Genomic DNA, 16,857 nt, shown 5'->3' with positions numbered 1-16,857 from the left:
ACAAATCTACACTCCATTAACTAGAGGATGGAAAGGGCACAATAACGAGGTCTGTGGTCCTTTCATAGAGCAGTGTCTGCATATCAATAAACTATCAAAGAACATTTTTCATCACAGCTACTTTCTTTTTGGCTCTGTGATGCTTCCTCCCTAATCACCAATAATGAAATATCTCTTTCCACAGATAGAAGATCCTTGCTCACACAGCCTCTCTTCAGTGCCCTTCCTCAATTATGATTCCTTATTTGTTCTCGCCAACCTGTAGTTATATAAATTGCTGCATTGTGTTCCAGAGACATCACTGAAGCTTCATTAGCTCATGTAGGAGGCTACACAGGAAGAGACAATGCAAGAAGAGCTTTTGTTGAAAAACACCTGTCTGGGATAATCAATGAGACTTGCCAAGAGGGATAGGCTTTGAAATCAGGAAGATGTGATTTTATTTTGATTTGAAAGAGTGCTAACGTTTTCCTTCCTTGTTTGGAAGGAAACATTCAATCTCAGAACTAGGACGGAAAAACACTAAGTTAGTTTCATTCATACAGAGAAGTTTAACAATGTGGTTTCTAAGAGGGAGGAGCAATTTTTCATAACCCCAGCCCCTATGCAGTGATACCAGAACAACTTTGAAATTTGGAACTGGCCTTGAAAGAGACCTTTCTCCTTCACCCTACTGAAATTATTCTGCGAATAGATGGAACAGAGCAAGGAGTATTTTTATATTATTATTTTTACTTCTGACCTAGGAAACACAGGCAAGAACAAAAACACTTCACTAGCCACCCTGGATGAGAGCCAAAAGAGAGAAAAACTCACTTGGTTTCTGACACCACAAAACTAGCATTTCTCATGAAGGATTTCACAGAAGTACTTGTGGATAGCAGGAAGCTCATAATGCTGCTGTGTTCCCTCATCCTTGAAGGAAACCTCCCTTTCCTCCATACCTTTGCACAACGTATTTTTCTGCCAGTACAGCTGTATTTGCAGCATTAAGGCAATGTTATATTATGAAAAGCAATCAGGAATTGTGCAGGGTGAAAGGTATCATCTGTAACCTGTTACCACAATTTTATCAAGATATTCAGCTACCATGATCAAATCCCACCGCTGCCTGGGGAAAGGAAGACTTGGACACACCACGAAGGCAAGACAACCAGGTCTGTCAGCAACCTGCTCCAGTGAGCTCAGGAATGCTTATGACTCATTAAATCAGCACCATTTTTGACGCTGTAGTCCAGGATGTATGAATACTACTTATTACTAGGTATTTACAAACCACACACTTTTACTCCATAATTTACAACCTGTTTGCACAGCCTGAGTATAAAAGGGAACTGATATTTAATCCAATTACCAAGCATTATCGGTAGTGCTATGCATACACATTTGTGGGGGAAGAACGGGACTATTATTTTTCCATTTGTAAAATTCTACAACTTGATACCGTTTAACAGTGACTCAGATGCACCAGGCAGGACTTTTTGTTGTAATGTAAAGGCTTTTCTTACACATCAGAAACCTGTCAGTAATTCCTAGCCCCCCCCCGCCGTAACGGACAATGATCATACATTAGAGATGGCGAGGCAGTGCCGTGGAAGTAGGCAGTTGTGGTGCATATGTGTACAAACACCACAAGCATCCATCCTGTGCACGAAAATGTAAAGTTCATGGCAAAAATAGTTTTTATAGGCAGGCTGTGCCCACAAGCTGACACCTGTCCTTTAAAGCACAAAAATGCATCCATGATGTGGCATTGACTTCTGAATTCTTTTTTAACACAGTATCCCAGGATTCAGCAGCACAATTAACACTGAAGGAAAACTGATTGCCATGTAGTTAATAATCTCAATTCAAGATATCTCTCTGAGCATTCACAAACAACATGCTCTCTGCTAGAAGGGCAGTGACAGTTCTGGCAAATACTTTAGCCTTTAAGTAACAGCTCACACACAGCTTTAGTCATTTGAAGCTGTTTATTGAACAACAAACAATGACAGGAGTTGCATATATAATTCCTTGAACATGAGGTTGCACAGACACCCTGCAGCGTTCATGAATTGATGATGGATTGACAAAGCAGAGCTATTACCCTCCATTATGAAAATAATTTACTCTCTAAAAAGCACAAATTCAATAGGCCATTACAGCTAAAGCACTGTTTAATATCTGTGATACAGCTTGTATTCAAAATATACAAGGATAAAATAATATGTATAAAACTTGCATGAAGCCTGTGTTAAACAGTCTCATAATTAGGAATTAAGCTGTTATTCAAGAGCTTTCATGAAAGTAACAAGCAGGAAGATCCTTTGTTGTTGCTTTTGGTACTTGAATCTATATGACAGTGGCAAAGTGCTTCACAGAACCACATGGACAGAATCACAGAATCTCTAGGTTGGAAGAGACCTCAAGATCATCGAGTCCAACCTCTGACCTAACACTAACAGTCCCCACTAAACCATATCCCTAAGTTCTACATCTAAACGTCTTTTGAAGACTTCCAGGGATGGTGACTCAACCACCTCCCTGGGCAGCCTGTTCCAATGTCTAACAACCCTTTCAGTAAAGAAATTCTTCCTAACATCTAACCTAAAACTCCCCTGGCGCAACTTTAGCCCATTCCCCCTCGTCCTGTCACCAGGCACATGGGAGAACAGGCCAACCCCCATCTCGCTAGAGCCTCCTTTAATGTACTTATACAGAGTGATAAGGTCACCCCTGAGCCTCCTTTTCTCTAGGCTGAACAAGCCCAGCTCCTTCAGCCGCTCCTCATAGGACTTGCTCTCCAGGCCCCTCACCAGCTTCGTCGCCCTTCTCTGGACCCGCTCAAGCACCTCGATGTCCTTCTTGTAGCGAGGGGCCCAGAACTGAACACAGTACTCGAGGTGCGGCCTCACCAGAGCCGAGTACAGGGGGACGATCACCTCCCTAGCCCTGCTGGTCACAGTGTTTCTGATACAAGAAGAATGCTGACATGTAGCTCCTTCTAGAGTAAGGTAAAGGCTGAAGTCAAACATGCACAGATGACGGGCACTGCCTGCACAGAGCAACACAGCAAATCAAAACCTCGACAGAGGGACAAAATGCCCAACATATCCCTTCTGAAAGTCTCAGCGGGAAGAACTCATGCAGACAAAAGCATGCAGAACAGTTCATAAGGAGCTTAAATCCACTAGAAACTCCCCTTCAGAAATCCCACACAGCTTCTGAGCAGTTTCAAATTGGCCATCTCAAAAATGCTTTCCGAAAACACAGGTTTGAGTAATTTCCTTGGAATAAACTAGAAGCACAACCTTTTTAACTCATCTCTTGAGAGCTAGCCCCAGCTGAAGTGTTGAACAAAAGACTACGAAAGTGGAAATCAGCTATTTAAGGTCATCACGACCAACTCATCCAAGTAACTGTGTTTTCATCTCAGCAATTAATTCACCAGGTACTCACTTTTATAGAGTGCCATTCAATCACAATTCATAAATAAGGACATTTTCTAATCAGTGTTAACCACTCACAAATCTGGCATGATGGGGTATGAAATCAGCAAATAATACAACAGAAGAATTGCCTCCTCCACACCAAACCAACCCAGAACATGAACATTAGCTAGCCTAAATGCAAGCTAGACAACAGTGTCTAAAGAGGTATTTGTTTTGCTAGGTTCCACCAAATCATGTTAGAAAAATTGATATATTAAAAAGAAGAGCAAGCATAAATTATTTGCTAAATCTGAAAAAGTTTATTCTTTATTCCATGATATTTGTGACCCCCTGTAATTATTTCCTTTCTTAACATGGAGGCACCAAGGCTTTAGTAGCATTCCCACTTTCACACCAATATTTTTTAGTCTGAATATTCACTAAAAGCAAATTTCAAATTGGATACTCATTAATCGAGTGATGAATTAAGTGACCCAGTTAGTTAAATGTATTATTGGTTTTGTTCCAGACTTAGTACATTAGGAAATTGACTTATGTAGCACTAACTTCATTTAGTTTTAGTATATTCTAGAACTGTTCTACATCGATCACTTTCATAAACCACTTGAATACATTTAGCAAGCATTTAAAAAGCAATCATTATCTTTAGAACTTACATGAATTAGTAGCACCAGTTAATAAGCTGTACAGGTTGATGTGGCAATATTGTTGCCCTTCTACAAATCAAGGTTTATTTACCATGGAAAACAACCTGAATGCCTTCAGAAAAAATAGGAGATAACTGAAGTCAGCTCACAGAAAGATCCTAAATGCTAAAAAACGGACTGCAATACCATGAATACGGACACTGAATATGGCAAAATGGGTACTGAAGAAGTGTAATACCTCGCAAGAGTATTGCCTGTTCTGGGGAAGGCAGATGTGTAGCAGCACACACAACTGGCCGCCTCTTCAGTAAGTCAGGTATTTCTGTGCTTCTCTGTAAACACCTAGGTGAAGTGCTTTGAGGCTACAAATACAAACGTGACATATCTGGTCAGCTGTAAGTTATGCTCATACAAGGCTCCTACAAATAAAAGATAGTGTTATTGCAGGGCTAGCACCACGCTCAAGTTTTTCCAAATTCCAGGCCCTCTGTCTCATCACACATTTCCTGTGTGACTTTGCACATCACTAGGGTACAGATCCACAGGTCCACAGGGATATTTAAATACCAATTTCTTAAAATTTAGTGGGACATAGGCTTACAGCTAGACTTGCACCTCAGTCTTCTGTGATTCAGTTTCCACCAGGAAAAGGTGGTTAGGACATCTAACATAAGGTACTGTATTTAAAAAAAAAAAAAAAAAAAAAAGAACATGAAAAGACAGGATGTAAAATATCAATTTTTCATCCCTCAAAGCCATTTTCCTGATGGCAATAAATTATTGAAGCTGCAAAATTTCTGTTGATATAGAGACATCTTCACTTATAGAAATGAAACAAGTGTATGTATAGTTAGAAGGGTTGTATGGACCTTTCAAAGCTAGCATAGACGTAACCCATCGCGTGGATGTGCAGGCTTCAAAACCACAACTGCTGGCACCGAAGTTACATTTAGCAACTCTTATCAGTTTTTGTTTTTCTAGACAGAGCTCACTGTCCCAATAATAGTTTGTTTGAACTGATGTTTTAAATTTCCATTACATGTCTGGTGTGGGGGCGGGTAAATGAAGAAAATAAACATTTTCTAAAATAATCCAGTAAAAACATTGATTTCACGCAGTGACCTTTTACCAGGTTATTTTTTAAATGTGATAAATGTGTGTCCTGTCTGGACAAAGCAAACTAGCTGCCCAAACTCATCTTCCTGATTTGTAACAGAGGAAAACAGCAGGAAATGAATAGCCACAAAACAATATGATTTCATGAATAAGATAATCAAAATATGGATACTTCATCTGTAATATCACAGATGTCTTCTTGACAACCAGTGTTTTAGCAATTACATTGCCTCATGCAAATATTTTTCTTCATAAGCATTTTCCACTTTTAGTGGAAGATTAATTTATCTAGATTTAGACAATGAATAGCTAACTTCTATCAATGGTTGATTAACGTGTGTACAAAGGATGTAGTGGGTGGGGATTCACATGTCTTTGGAAAACAGTGATGTTCCAATTTCAATGGGAATTAAGCGCTGAGGAACCAAATGTCAAGATTCAAATGAAAAATCTTTAAAATTATGACCAAGCTTTTCCACAGTAAAACCAATCCAAGCCCTTTATGTTTTCTAAAATGCTGACTCTTCCCTATGCATTTATTGGCTGTGCATTTCTCTGGTTACCAAAATAAAAAGGCATCCACTAAGGATTTGAATAACAGGAGATAATTTGTTCTGCTGGTAGTTTTTCAGCCGTGCTTTTCAATCAGTGTTAATATGTCTGGATCTAAGTGCATTTCTGAAAGGTGATTTAATCTGCATAAAACATTTTCAGCCTATGTGAATAAGCACAAGACTCTTCATGTTTTGTGTGTCTTATTCTACCCAATAACCATGACAAAATGACGGCATTTGAGCACACTGCAGTGCTGCATTTTGAAGGAAAAACACAAACAAAAAAACACAAAAGCAAGCAACAACCTGGACCTGGGTCACCAATGCATTATGCCAGAGTGACTCCAATTAAAATTAATGGAATGTTACCAGAATAAAATGAATTGTAACAAAGTAACCAGTCATACCATTACCTCTTACTGAAATTGAGCACGCAGAGATGAGCTAGTTATTAAACCGTAATTATATGGTTTAGTAGCATGGCCAGCCTTTTGTCTTTGCTCCAGGGAAATCCAAATGTAACACAGGAATAATTCCATCTTGGTGACAGGAAGAATATCGCCTCACAAGGAATGCACACTTCAAGGAGTCCAAGTGTTACTTTGGATAAAAAAGGGCAGAGGGAAAAAACAAACAAAAAAATGGAATAAACCCAGCAAACCTGGTGGATAAGGCATCAGATGCTGTTAAGGTCTCCTTGGACAATTCTATTTCAATAAGGAAAGAGGAGATGAAAAATTACTCTCTGTGGGAAAATGAAGGACAAACACAATTTCAATATTAAAACGAGCTCGATAAAAATCTCCCTGCCTTTGTCCTACCAGCTATGCTTTATACCTCAGAAAAATGGGCACATACCACATAATAAATCTCAGAACTGCACAGAGAAAAATCAGGAGTGCAGCCCGAAGGTAGCTTTGTTCTGTTATCAAGAGTTACCAAATCATCCCTTATCGTTATTGGCACACATACATAACCTGCCCTCCAAATATTAATAACTGCAGTCTTTCCAGATCTTTGTAGTGCGGGCACAATTAATCCCTGTTTAACAAGATGGGGAAACTTGTTAATGGGGAACAGTGTTGGCAACTGCAGCATGGAAGAGAGAAGAAAACAACGCTGGTTTTTAAAGGCCAGGCACACAGCAGTATTGGGGTGAAGTTTTAATTTATACCAAAGCCAATTTCACGGTGGTGATGAATTTCATCATTAACAGAGGTAGTCCACATCCCCATCCATTTAAAAACAAAATATGACTTCCAGGGACATGACAGGGCTGCAGACCCACTGAAGATAAGCTAAGCTCAAAGTTTACCAACTCTCCCTGTGCACGCTGTGGAATAGGCCCAATAAAGGAGATTACCTCTCCCCTAAAGCCTCGCCTCTCACAGCCTTTATGCAAGACAAAGATCTGCAGATTACAGACTATAGAGTGCCCCCCCAAAATAAGAGCTCTGCATGTAAAGGTTATCTTGCTGTTGGTAAAAGTCCATTTTTACACAGCGATAATTTCCTTACAGTGATTAAACCAAAACATTTATTCATTGTCTTTTAATTTCCGTTGCAGAGTTCACAGTTCATGCAACTCAACAGCATTCCAGACCTTTCTGCCCCTTATTTACATTCCACCTGCCATTCAATTAACGACACATTTGAGTTGCACACCTGCAATGCACCAAGCCCCTGGCCCCAACATCAGCTTCACATTACAGGTGTCAGCATACCAAGGAGCTCATTTAGCAACATGATGTTGAAGACAAGACAGCCAAGGAGTTTGACTGGTGTTCTGCAACCAGTTGTTTGTAAATGTTTGTACAAACCATGACCAAGTCCTGTTCTACTACCACTTGTATCTGTTTCATAGCCATTCCTGGAAATGTGTAATTTGAGTCAGTTTGTTTATAAAAAAACAAAAGCAAATAAACAAGTTACAAGCCTTTAAACATGCCTGAGTCAGAGAAAGTATTCACTTATCACAAATTTGCTTAAAAATAAGCAAATATTTTTTATATAAAATATGAAGAAAAATCACCTAACACACACACAGTAATGAAAAAAGTAAGTTCAAAACCTTTTCCTTGCAACAGAAAATGAAATCCTGAGACCAAATGAGATTCGATACCCCTGGTAGCCTTCCCCCTGCCCCCAAACCTCATAAGTTGTTTGTTACAATAAATCAAGAGAAGCGTTAGTAACCCAGCTTCACCAGTAGTAACAGCTAAGCTCTTCAGCCCAGGAGAGCAGCACCAATTTCCATTTGCCTTTCATCAATCATAGCTCTTTTCAGAATTTCATGTGCTGTGGGGGCTTTTCATATCTCACTCCCACATCCCTCCCATGACATTTCAGGGACTGCCTGGTTTGCTTCTCTCCCATTTCAGATTTCTCCACTCCAAACAACCGTGACACAGGAGGGTGGGCAGGCTGACCACAGCTTAGGATACCACTAGGTCCCAGCCCTACAACCCATGGAGTGGCCAAGAGCAGGGCAAAACACGAGGAGCAGGCTTACACATGGAGCATCTGGATGCACCTCAAAAAAAAACCATCAACAAATTATCTCTACAGGTGCCTCTAACTGCTAGGAATTCCATTTGCTTGTATCACTGGTTACTGCCCTTTTCTCTCTTCTCTTCATTCTGAGGGCTGTTTTGGTGCCACTTTATACTTCAGTCTTTGATAACCTTTCTGTAAGTGAAAGGTTCGCAATCCCTGCATTCAAGCAAGTGGAAACCTACCGCTGTTGCTTCAGTACCACACCTCTAAGCATACATATTATCAGACTGTATCTGGTATCATTCCTGCATCTCGCTGAGACCCTGAGCAGAAATGCTAAGTGCAGTTCCAGTGAGACTCAATTTTACTGCTGGCAGTTCACTTCACTGCAAAGATGTCCTGCTTCACCTTAAAAATATTATGCTACATGAAATGAAAAAGGGCTTAACAGAACAGTGTAAGTAAACAGACTGCAAACTAGGCCATGCTTAAACACACTGATCCAATACATTTTACATAATGGACTGCAGTGAGTCCTCAATAAGCATATGTTTAAAAAGTGTGATCGTTTTTTGTGTTTTTACATCAATATTTCTTCTTCTGTTCAATTGATACTACCTACACTTTCCATGAATCTACAAAGGGGGAGATTACAAATAAATATAGAAAAAACAATTACGTCTAAAATACTCCTGTAATCATTTACTAAAACTCGTATCAAAAAAGATGAGGAGTACTAGAACTGCAAAGTGCTAAACTCAATTATGGTTCAAGCTTCTCTATGAAATATTAAATAGGCTGAGCTTCAATTTGCACTAAAGTAAGGCTTATTGTCAGAATGAGAAAAAAATCCCCCATCTCTTTCCTCTCGTCAACTTGAAAAGCACAGACAACATCAAAGGTTTCAGTGAAGGAAAGCAATAGCTACTTAGGGAAAGTCATCTAGAAGAAAGTCACTGAAACCACTCCAAAACCTAAAACAAAAAGAACATGCTCCCCCTCCAAAAAGGGGAAGAAAGCCCGCAGTGCATCATTCTTCTCTGAAACCATTCACCCAATTAATCTGAATATTTTTTTTTCCTCTTCTCCTTCAAGTGGGATGAGCATCCTGTGTAAATTCCTTATTTTCAGCAGAAACAGAGGTTACTCTTCGGTTCTGTACCACCTAAGAATTATTTACAGGAGATCTTCACGCTAATGCTGAAGGAGCACTATGGAGAAAGGTGAGCTAAGCTATTAAATCAGTGCTGGGTTGAGCAGCGCGCAGTCACACCTTTTGGTTGGCATTAACTTAGGGACCTGTACCATGAGCTCACTTTGATAAAGATCTATATGGGCTACAGAAAGTTCGAGCTCCTATGAACAGTTGTTCCAGCAACAAAGCTGGAGCTATTTGGCACTTTCCATCAACACATGAAGGGATACACGCTCCTGTAAAACCTCTTTGAAACTTCTAAGCCTGCGGTTAAGAACTCGGTCTGTCATCTCAGAACAGGTGGCTGAACACGTTAAGAACAAAGAAACCAATTACACGATCAATAGGACATTCTGTTAAGCTGTCTAGCATCCCACTGCGCTGTTTGCACATCGCTACACAAAACACTCTCCACTCTCAGCGCTAAGGCTGCATGAGTGCTAGGAAGGCAGTGTGAAAGCTCCTTTGAGTACAGGGGCTTTTAAAACGGTCTCTGTCATTCCCAAACTGGCAAAACACTACAGTGAAGTCAGAGCACTGAGTACCTGTAAGTACTGAACAGCCTGCAAAGCAGCTACCCCAGCTTTTGTGTTCAGGCAACCTTCAGGTTTTATTAAATGTGGCTGAAAAGCATACACGAACAGAAGAGAAAACCAGTGAGGCCTAGAAGTGCTGCACAAAACCAGTCGGAAGGACAGAAGTGAATATTCTCTTCCACCTAATTCAGTCTGGGAAATCTCTGGGATGAAGCAAGTAGGAAGCAAAACACAAGAGCAGCTCTGGGATTTAATGCTTCTGTTTTAATTTTTTCCCTGATCATATTTATAAAGATATCACTGCTTATGATGCATAGATTGCTTTTCACATCTGATCAGATACAAGTATGCAGAATAGGAATTTAAGAAACATAATTACTTATGCTGATAATTTTCTTTAATTTAAGAATCTGACTATTTGAGTTAACCTTGTTCAGAATAAAAAACTGCTGCTCTTAACAAGAAGGGGCATGCACCTGCTTTCTTACACACACACAGTTCTAACTCAGTCATAATCACATATCTAATCCCAACAGCAGGAGGATGAGTTGAGTTTTAATATTGAAATTGAACAAGATTGCTCACTTCCAGTCATAGGGAAAGAGTTATGGATGGGGAGAGGAGAGAAGACGTCATCCAAGAAAGCCAGCACTTTAAGGAGCATTAATAAGACATGAGATGAAATCAAACAAAACATGCAAAGTGACAGAAACAGAATTATCACTTCTTCTGTAGTACATATAGACAGAAGTTAAAGGAACGCTACAGCTTTATTTTCTTTAAACACAGTAATTCCCACTAGTGGTGATACAGTAGAAAGTATGACAGTCAAAAAAAAAAAAAGAGCTGACACCAAATCATGAAAGTACTGTATTGTTTTTTTATTTGGAGTATCTAAGCCTAAGACTCCTCAGATCGTTACTGAAGATTCCTCAAGGAAACTAGAGAGCTCAGAACTGAGTCTCAGATGAGTGTTCTGTGGCTAGTTTATACAGCTATTTACCTGCTGCCAGCATTTAAAGATAGTTATTTATGCTAATGAGGAAATAATGTCAATCATTAATTGCAGCTGTTTCACCACATTCCTCCTCCAAGATGGTAAGCACCTGTACTTCCTCCTCTGAGGGGGAAAAAATGGAAGAGTTTGAGACAACTGAAAGTAGTCGTGGTACAGAGATAGACACGAAGAACCACCTTATTTTTATTTTAGAATCTTTGACAAACACAAATTGAGTCTTCACATCACTCCAATTCAGCCAGCCAGCCAACATACCCTGCAGCTTGTGAATTTCAGTAATTTCCACCAGATATTCTTTTATTTCCACAATTAACTACCTAATGCCAAACAAAATCCTAGTTTCCAAATGAATTTCCAGCATGATTAAAACTTTCAAACTTTGTTGGAAAACATTTGAGACACACCTCAGAGGTGGAAAAAAAAAAAAAAAAAAACTTTCCAATGAAGCACTCCAAAACATATCGACAAGCTGTGTCCAATGCATTAAAAACAAACAAAATACAACAAGGAGAAAAAAAAACAAAAAAACACAGACATTATCTAACCAAATGACTTCTTCCTTCCAGTACAGTTCATAGTAGTTCTGTGTCCTACCACTTGACTGGCCTTTGCCCTTGTGATTGTTCTGTCTTCACATAAATGTCATACAGTTCTCTCAAATGCAACAACAGTTCCTCTAGGTTGTCTCCTGTCAATGCAGACAGCGCAATGACCCGGTCATCTATCTGCTCTTTAAGGAGTGGGAGATTAATCCTGGACTGAGCAAGGTCAATTTTATTCCCAATGACAACACACGGCCTCTCCGACAATCCCTTTTTGTATTGTTCCAGTTCATATTTTAAGTCTTGCAGCTGAATCCACGGCCGAGGCACAGAGAGATCCACCACATACAAGAGAAAGCGGCATCGTTCGATGTGCCTTAGGAAGGCCACCCCGAGGCCCCTGTTTTGATGAGCACCCCTTATGAGGCCAGGAATGTCAGCAACTACAGTGAGAGAAATTTCACAGTGAATTGAACACATTCAGCAACAACAAAGTCTTTCACTGTCCAGCGCAAGTACTTTCAGAATGACATCTCAATGAATCAATACCAGAGCATACCTCATGTTAAGTCTGGCTATCATGTTTTACAACCCCCAGATTTAGATTATTCCACTGAAGACAGGATTCAGATTGCTGGTTTGACATTAGGGGCATGTAGAAGTGAATGACAAATGGGCTTTCAATTGTTTTCAGCTACATTAAGCTTGAATTCTTGTTATTTTTATTGGACTTCAATAGAATTGCTAAACTTCCTCCTACAGCATTTCAAAGATAAAGCCACCTGACACCGACTGCTATCAAGGTACAGACAGCATCCTGTAATTTTTACCTGCCACTTGTTCGTAGTCTTCATAGTGGACAATGCCAACGTGGGGGTTGAGGGTTGTGAATGGGTAGGCAGCCACCGCTGGCTTCGCGTTGGACAAGGCTCGCAACAGCGATGATTTCCCAGCATTGGGAAAGCCCACCTGGAATTACAAGCATTTATTAGAGCCACGGTTCCAGGTTAACACAAAGGAGAGGAAAAAAAATGTAAGCTTTTGCAGATGTGGAAAGATTCTTTTGGCAAGAATATAACACTAATTTTGCATGCTTGGTTCTGAAAAGCAACTTGGTTTCCTTTATTTTTCCTAACTCCTCTTATTCATTCTCATAAATATTAAAAAGGTCAAAACACAGAAGGATCACCCTATTTTTTTGTGTGCACACAATACATAAGTATTTATTTTGTTCTGAGTCAAAACGGTATACCATAAAATCTTTTACCCTAAAAAAACATTATGCCTTTGTCTTGCAGTTCACATTTTATCCATTTTCTAATTGTGTGATTTATTATTTTCCAAAATAATTCAAAGTTAGTTTTGACCCTAACCAATTCAGTAACAGGTTGGCCTGTAACTAACCAGAACGCTTACAAGTCTGCAATCTTACCACTCTCAGTCTTGATATCCAAGAGCTTGGCCTTCCGAGGAGAAGACAATTTAAACAAACCTATCCTACAAAGGAAGTTACTCTGGGATATCCTAGAGTTGACATACCACAGATAGACAGATGGCCAGTAATCTGTAGATGGAAGTAGATCAAATCCTAGATTCTCCCATCTACTGATGCCAAACACACCGAATACTTGTCAGAGGAAATACAGTACAGAATTTTATCAGATTTCCAAATTTGGTCCACTTCTCACATTTTTGGCACCGAGTTTCCAGCTGGACATAGAATTAGATGTTTTGATCCACTAATGCTCTTACTCTAAATAAATATGTGAAATGATGCTAGACTAGACAGTTATTTTGCCCGAACAACAGCAAAACACTTGGCAGAAATGAGTGATTGTAACAGTTTTACCAAACAGGGTCAAAATGTTACCATAGTTAAATACAAAATCAGGTTAAGCCCTAAATTGACTTTGCACTCATGTCTAAATGGTATTTTTGTTTCAGAGGACGCTAAGCCAAGAATTAAAAGTCAAATGTTTAATACGTGAAAAAAGATAAATATGAGTATTAACTATAAGATAATTATAACTTTATATTTTATTAAAAAAAAAAAAAAAAGAAAACAAAAGCTAATTTAGAAGAGTTCTCCACAGTCCATCTGCAGATTTTGCAGACAAAGCCTGCCGTACATCATCAGCAAATCTGTTAATCACTGGTGAATCTTGAGCACTGCTTTTCTATATCTACTGTTGATTTTAGCAGAAGTAGGATGACATTACATAGCAAGACAGTGACAGCTCTGCAAATCGCTTTGGACACCCTTCTACCAAACAACAGCAAGAAAGCATCAAGTCGTATCTCTAAACAAGCACGCCAAAAGGCTAACAAAAATGTTACCAAACATTATTTCTTCAGTCAGTCAAATGTCACTGTACAACGCTAAGGAAGTTGAAAAACCACTGCTACACTCACCAGTCCTGCATGAGCTGTTGTCTTCAGTTCCAAATGGAGCACCCTTTCCTGACCTGGCTCTCCTGGAGTGAATAACATCGGAGCTCTGTTTTCATTGGAAAGAAAAAAGCGATTCCCCTTCCCTCCAGCTCCTCCGTAAGCTGCAACGTACTCTTCACCATGTTGCGTGAGGTCAGCCACAACTACCCCGTCCTCCTTAACCGATGTACCTACAGGGACCTTAAAGTGAAGGGACATGCAATTCAGTGTAATGCGTACAAAGCCTTCAGCAGAACCAGCTAATCTCAGATTTGTCGAATGTTATATACATACAAAGCTCCTTGTAAAAATGTACACGAGAATTTTCTTTCACCCACCAGGAAAATCAACAATGTCAATATAAAGCTAACATAGCAGCCAGAACTTACCTTAACATACACGCTTGCACCATTGGCTCCGTAACAGTTTTTGCTTCCTCCTCTCCCTCCATGAACACCCTGATAGAAAGGGAGGACTGAGGAAAGCGATTTCATTTGCTGGTCAGCTGTAAAGCAAAACACGTGGATCTTAAATGTATTGTTTTAGTACAACAGGCAAAGTAGAACAACCTCTTAGCTGTTCTTTCCTTTCTGAATATCTGATTCACTGTGCCAATGTAGCATATCGAGGAATAGTGATATTAATTTGTGATTAAGTTTAACTGCCTTTACTTATCTTCCTAGGTTTGTTAACAACGCATTTCATTAAGTGGCCATTCCAAATTGGACAGAACCATCACTAAATACTCTGAGAAATGCATTTGACAGATTAACAGATTTTGCAGGAGGGCAATAGCAGAAGCAGCTTTATCTAACTTAAGAGTAAAGTTTGTTGGGTTACCATTACATGCAGGTACCAGCCACTAAAACTTCTGCAAAATACCATGTTTTTTAAAATGCTTTCTAGAGACTCTTCTAAGGCTGTTGCTGTCATTTACGTCCTTTTTACCATGGCTCAGGACAAAGCATAAAAAACAAAGGCAGCTTAGAGAGAAATTACCTTTCCCCCCCCCCCGCTTTTTTTTTTTTTTAGGTAGGGGACTAAGGTGTTAAAAGATAAGACAGTAGGAGACAAAACAGATTTTACTTCACTTTTACCTTTCAAAACAACGTGACCTCCATCACCCCCATTTCCACCATCAGGACCTCCAAATATTTTTCGAGGTTCACTATAAAAGGAATGACCGCCGTCTCCTCCTTGTCCTCCAACCACACGCACTCTCCGGTGATCCACAAAATAGCGTGTCTGCAAAGAGGATGAGGTTTGTGCCTTGTGAGTGCAGTTCATCAGAGTCATCTTCCAGCAAGCTGATTGTTCTACAGATTTCAATAATATGCAGACCTGCTGTTTTCTGTCATGACGAGTTCCACTGAACAGGTGAAAAATAACTCTGCTGTCATTCACAAATCACTTAAATATATCCTACTAAGCATAACACTGAAGAAAATTAGATTTTTAAAGTATTTTTAAGAACCCCCTTAAAATATTGAAAGTACATGCCAGAAGTTATGCTGATATAACCTAATAAAGCAGCTCAGATACAAGAAGTGCAGAACTCACATTAGGACAGCTAATAACAGGGAAAGTATCTTTTTAATACAGTTACATACTGCTAACACAGACGGTTTAAGAGAGCTACCACACCACAAACTAGAATCACCCAGTAATTGTGTTCCTATAAGTGAAAATCAAAATGGATAAAAGTCTTTTTAAATTGAACTAAAATTTACAAAGGGGACATCGTGCCCGTGGGGGAGAGATGTTCTCACAGCGATTCACTGCCTTCTATACCAGGCGATGAAAGTAAGGCAAACTTCAATCTTTGAACAATTAAGAAAACTATTATAAAGAAAAAGAATAATCTTATTTTCAAACATAATAAGTGGAATTAATTTTAATATATATCATAACCAGTTGCTTAGGGGGTAAAGAAGATACAGAGTGAAGAGGATTTCAGGTTCTGGCCCTGTTTCTGACAGGAACTCGGTACCTGACTTCTGGCAAACCAACTGTCCCACACTGTGCTTCAGCTTTCCTGTCAGCAAAGGAAGGTTTTGCTAATTAAATAGCCCAATGAGTATACGTGGGATAAAGAGGCATTGTTATATAAAGGTAAACAACTGCAAAAGTACAGAACTCTCGCACAACTCGAGTCACGTCATGCCCTGAGATTTCTTAAAAATCCTCTCTTAGAGAAGCGTTTGGCACCACCATACGGTAAAACAGGAAACTAACGCTGCCAACTGAAAGCGACGAATCGCTCGGACATAACAAATTCTATTTAAATCGAAGACCACGAGGGAGGAGCTCTCCGCACACCTCGTACACAAAGCACAGCCAGCCGGGCAGCTGATGCCACCCAAGGCACACCGTTTACCTCAGCACTTACCAGTTTCCTTTCCGAAATGGCTCTTTTTTGCCTCAGCCGCCTGTTCTTCCCGCAAGCGACGCGTGTTGTGGAGAAAGCCGGCTTCCCCAGCAGCAGCAGCCCCAGGAGGGGAGCGCCCCGGCCGCCCATGACGGCCCCACACAGCGCCATGGCTCCGCCACGGCCGCCACGCGCAGCCGCGGCCCGCCCCGGCCCCGGCCCCGGCCGTTGGTGAAGGGCGGGAAGGCGCCGCCCGCCACCTCCCCTCAGCGCCGCCTCAGAGGCCGCTGCCCTCACAGCGAGCCCGCGACACCGGCATAATGCCCATAAGGATGCCGCCGGGCGGCGCTGTTTGCCTCGGGGGTCCCCTTGAGTCTGTCAGCCCTCTCGCCTCGCTCTACCCAACGTTAATTGGGCGTTAATTAGGCACCCACCCACCGCCCTACAGCGCTGGAGCTGGGACAACCTCTGGGTGCGACCCCAAGGCATCTCCCCTTGCCCCTCTGTGGCTTCCCCTCAAG

General features: G+C 40.5%; 1 protein-coding gene across 2 annotated transcripts; it reads right to left on the bottom strand.

The window, feature by feature from the left end:
- Positions 1-1,954: 1,954 nt before the first annotated feature.
- On the bottom strand, positions 1,955-16,748 carry MTG2 (mitochondrial ribosome associated GTPase 2). Of its 2 annotated transcripts, none has more exons than XM_005010386.5 (6): positions 16,358-16,748; positions 15,066-15,213; positions 14,358-14,473; positions 13,951-14,169; positions 12,369-12,507; positions 1,955-11,981 (listed from the first exon to the last, which is right to left on the bottom strand). In XM_005010386.5, exons 1-6 carry the CDS (start codon positions 16,505-16,507, stop codon positions 11,587-11,589), a joined length of 1,167 nt encoding a protein of 388 aa, XP_005010443.2. In that variant the 5' UTR covers positions 16,508-16,748; the 3' UTR covers positions 1,955-11,586. The 2 variants fall into 2 exon arrangements, with proteins under 2 accessions (XP_005010443.2, XP_038021973.1); XM_038166045.2 differs by having other exon boundaries at positions 15,066-15,337; positions 16,358-16,494.
- Positions 16,749-16,857: the final 109 nt, after the last annotated feature.

This window comes from Anas platyrhynchos, chromosome 21 (assembly GCF_047663525.1).
Source record: "Anas platyrhynchos isolate ZD024472 breed Pekin duck chromosome 21, IASCAAS_PekinDuck_T2T, whole genome shotgun sequence".
NCBI classification, from domain to species: Eukaryota; Metazoa; Chordata; class Aves; order Anseriformes; family Anatidae; genus Anas; species Anas platyrhynchos.
This window is presented reverse-complemented; position numbering and strand designations above follow the sequence as displayed.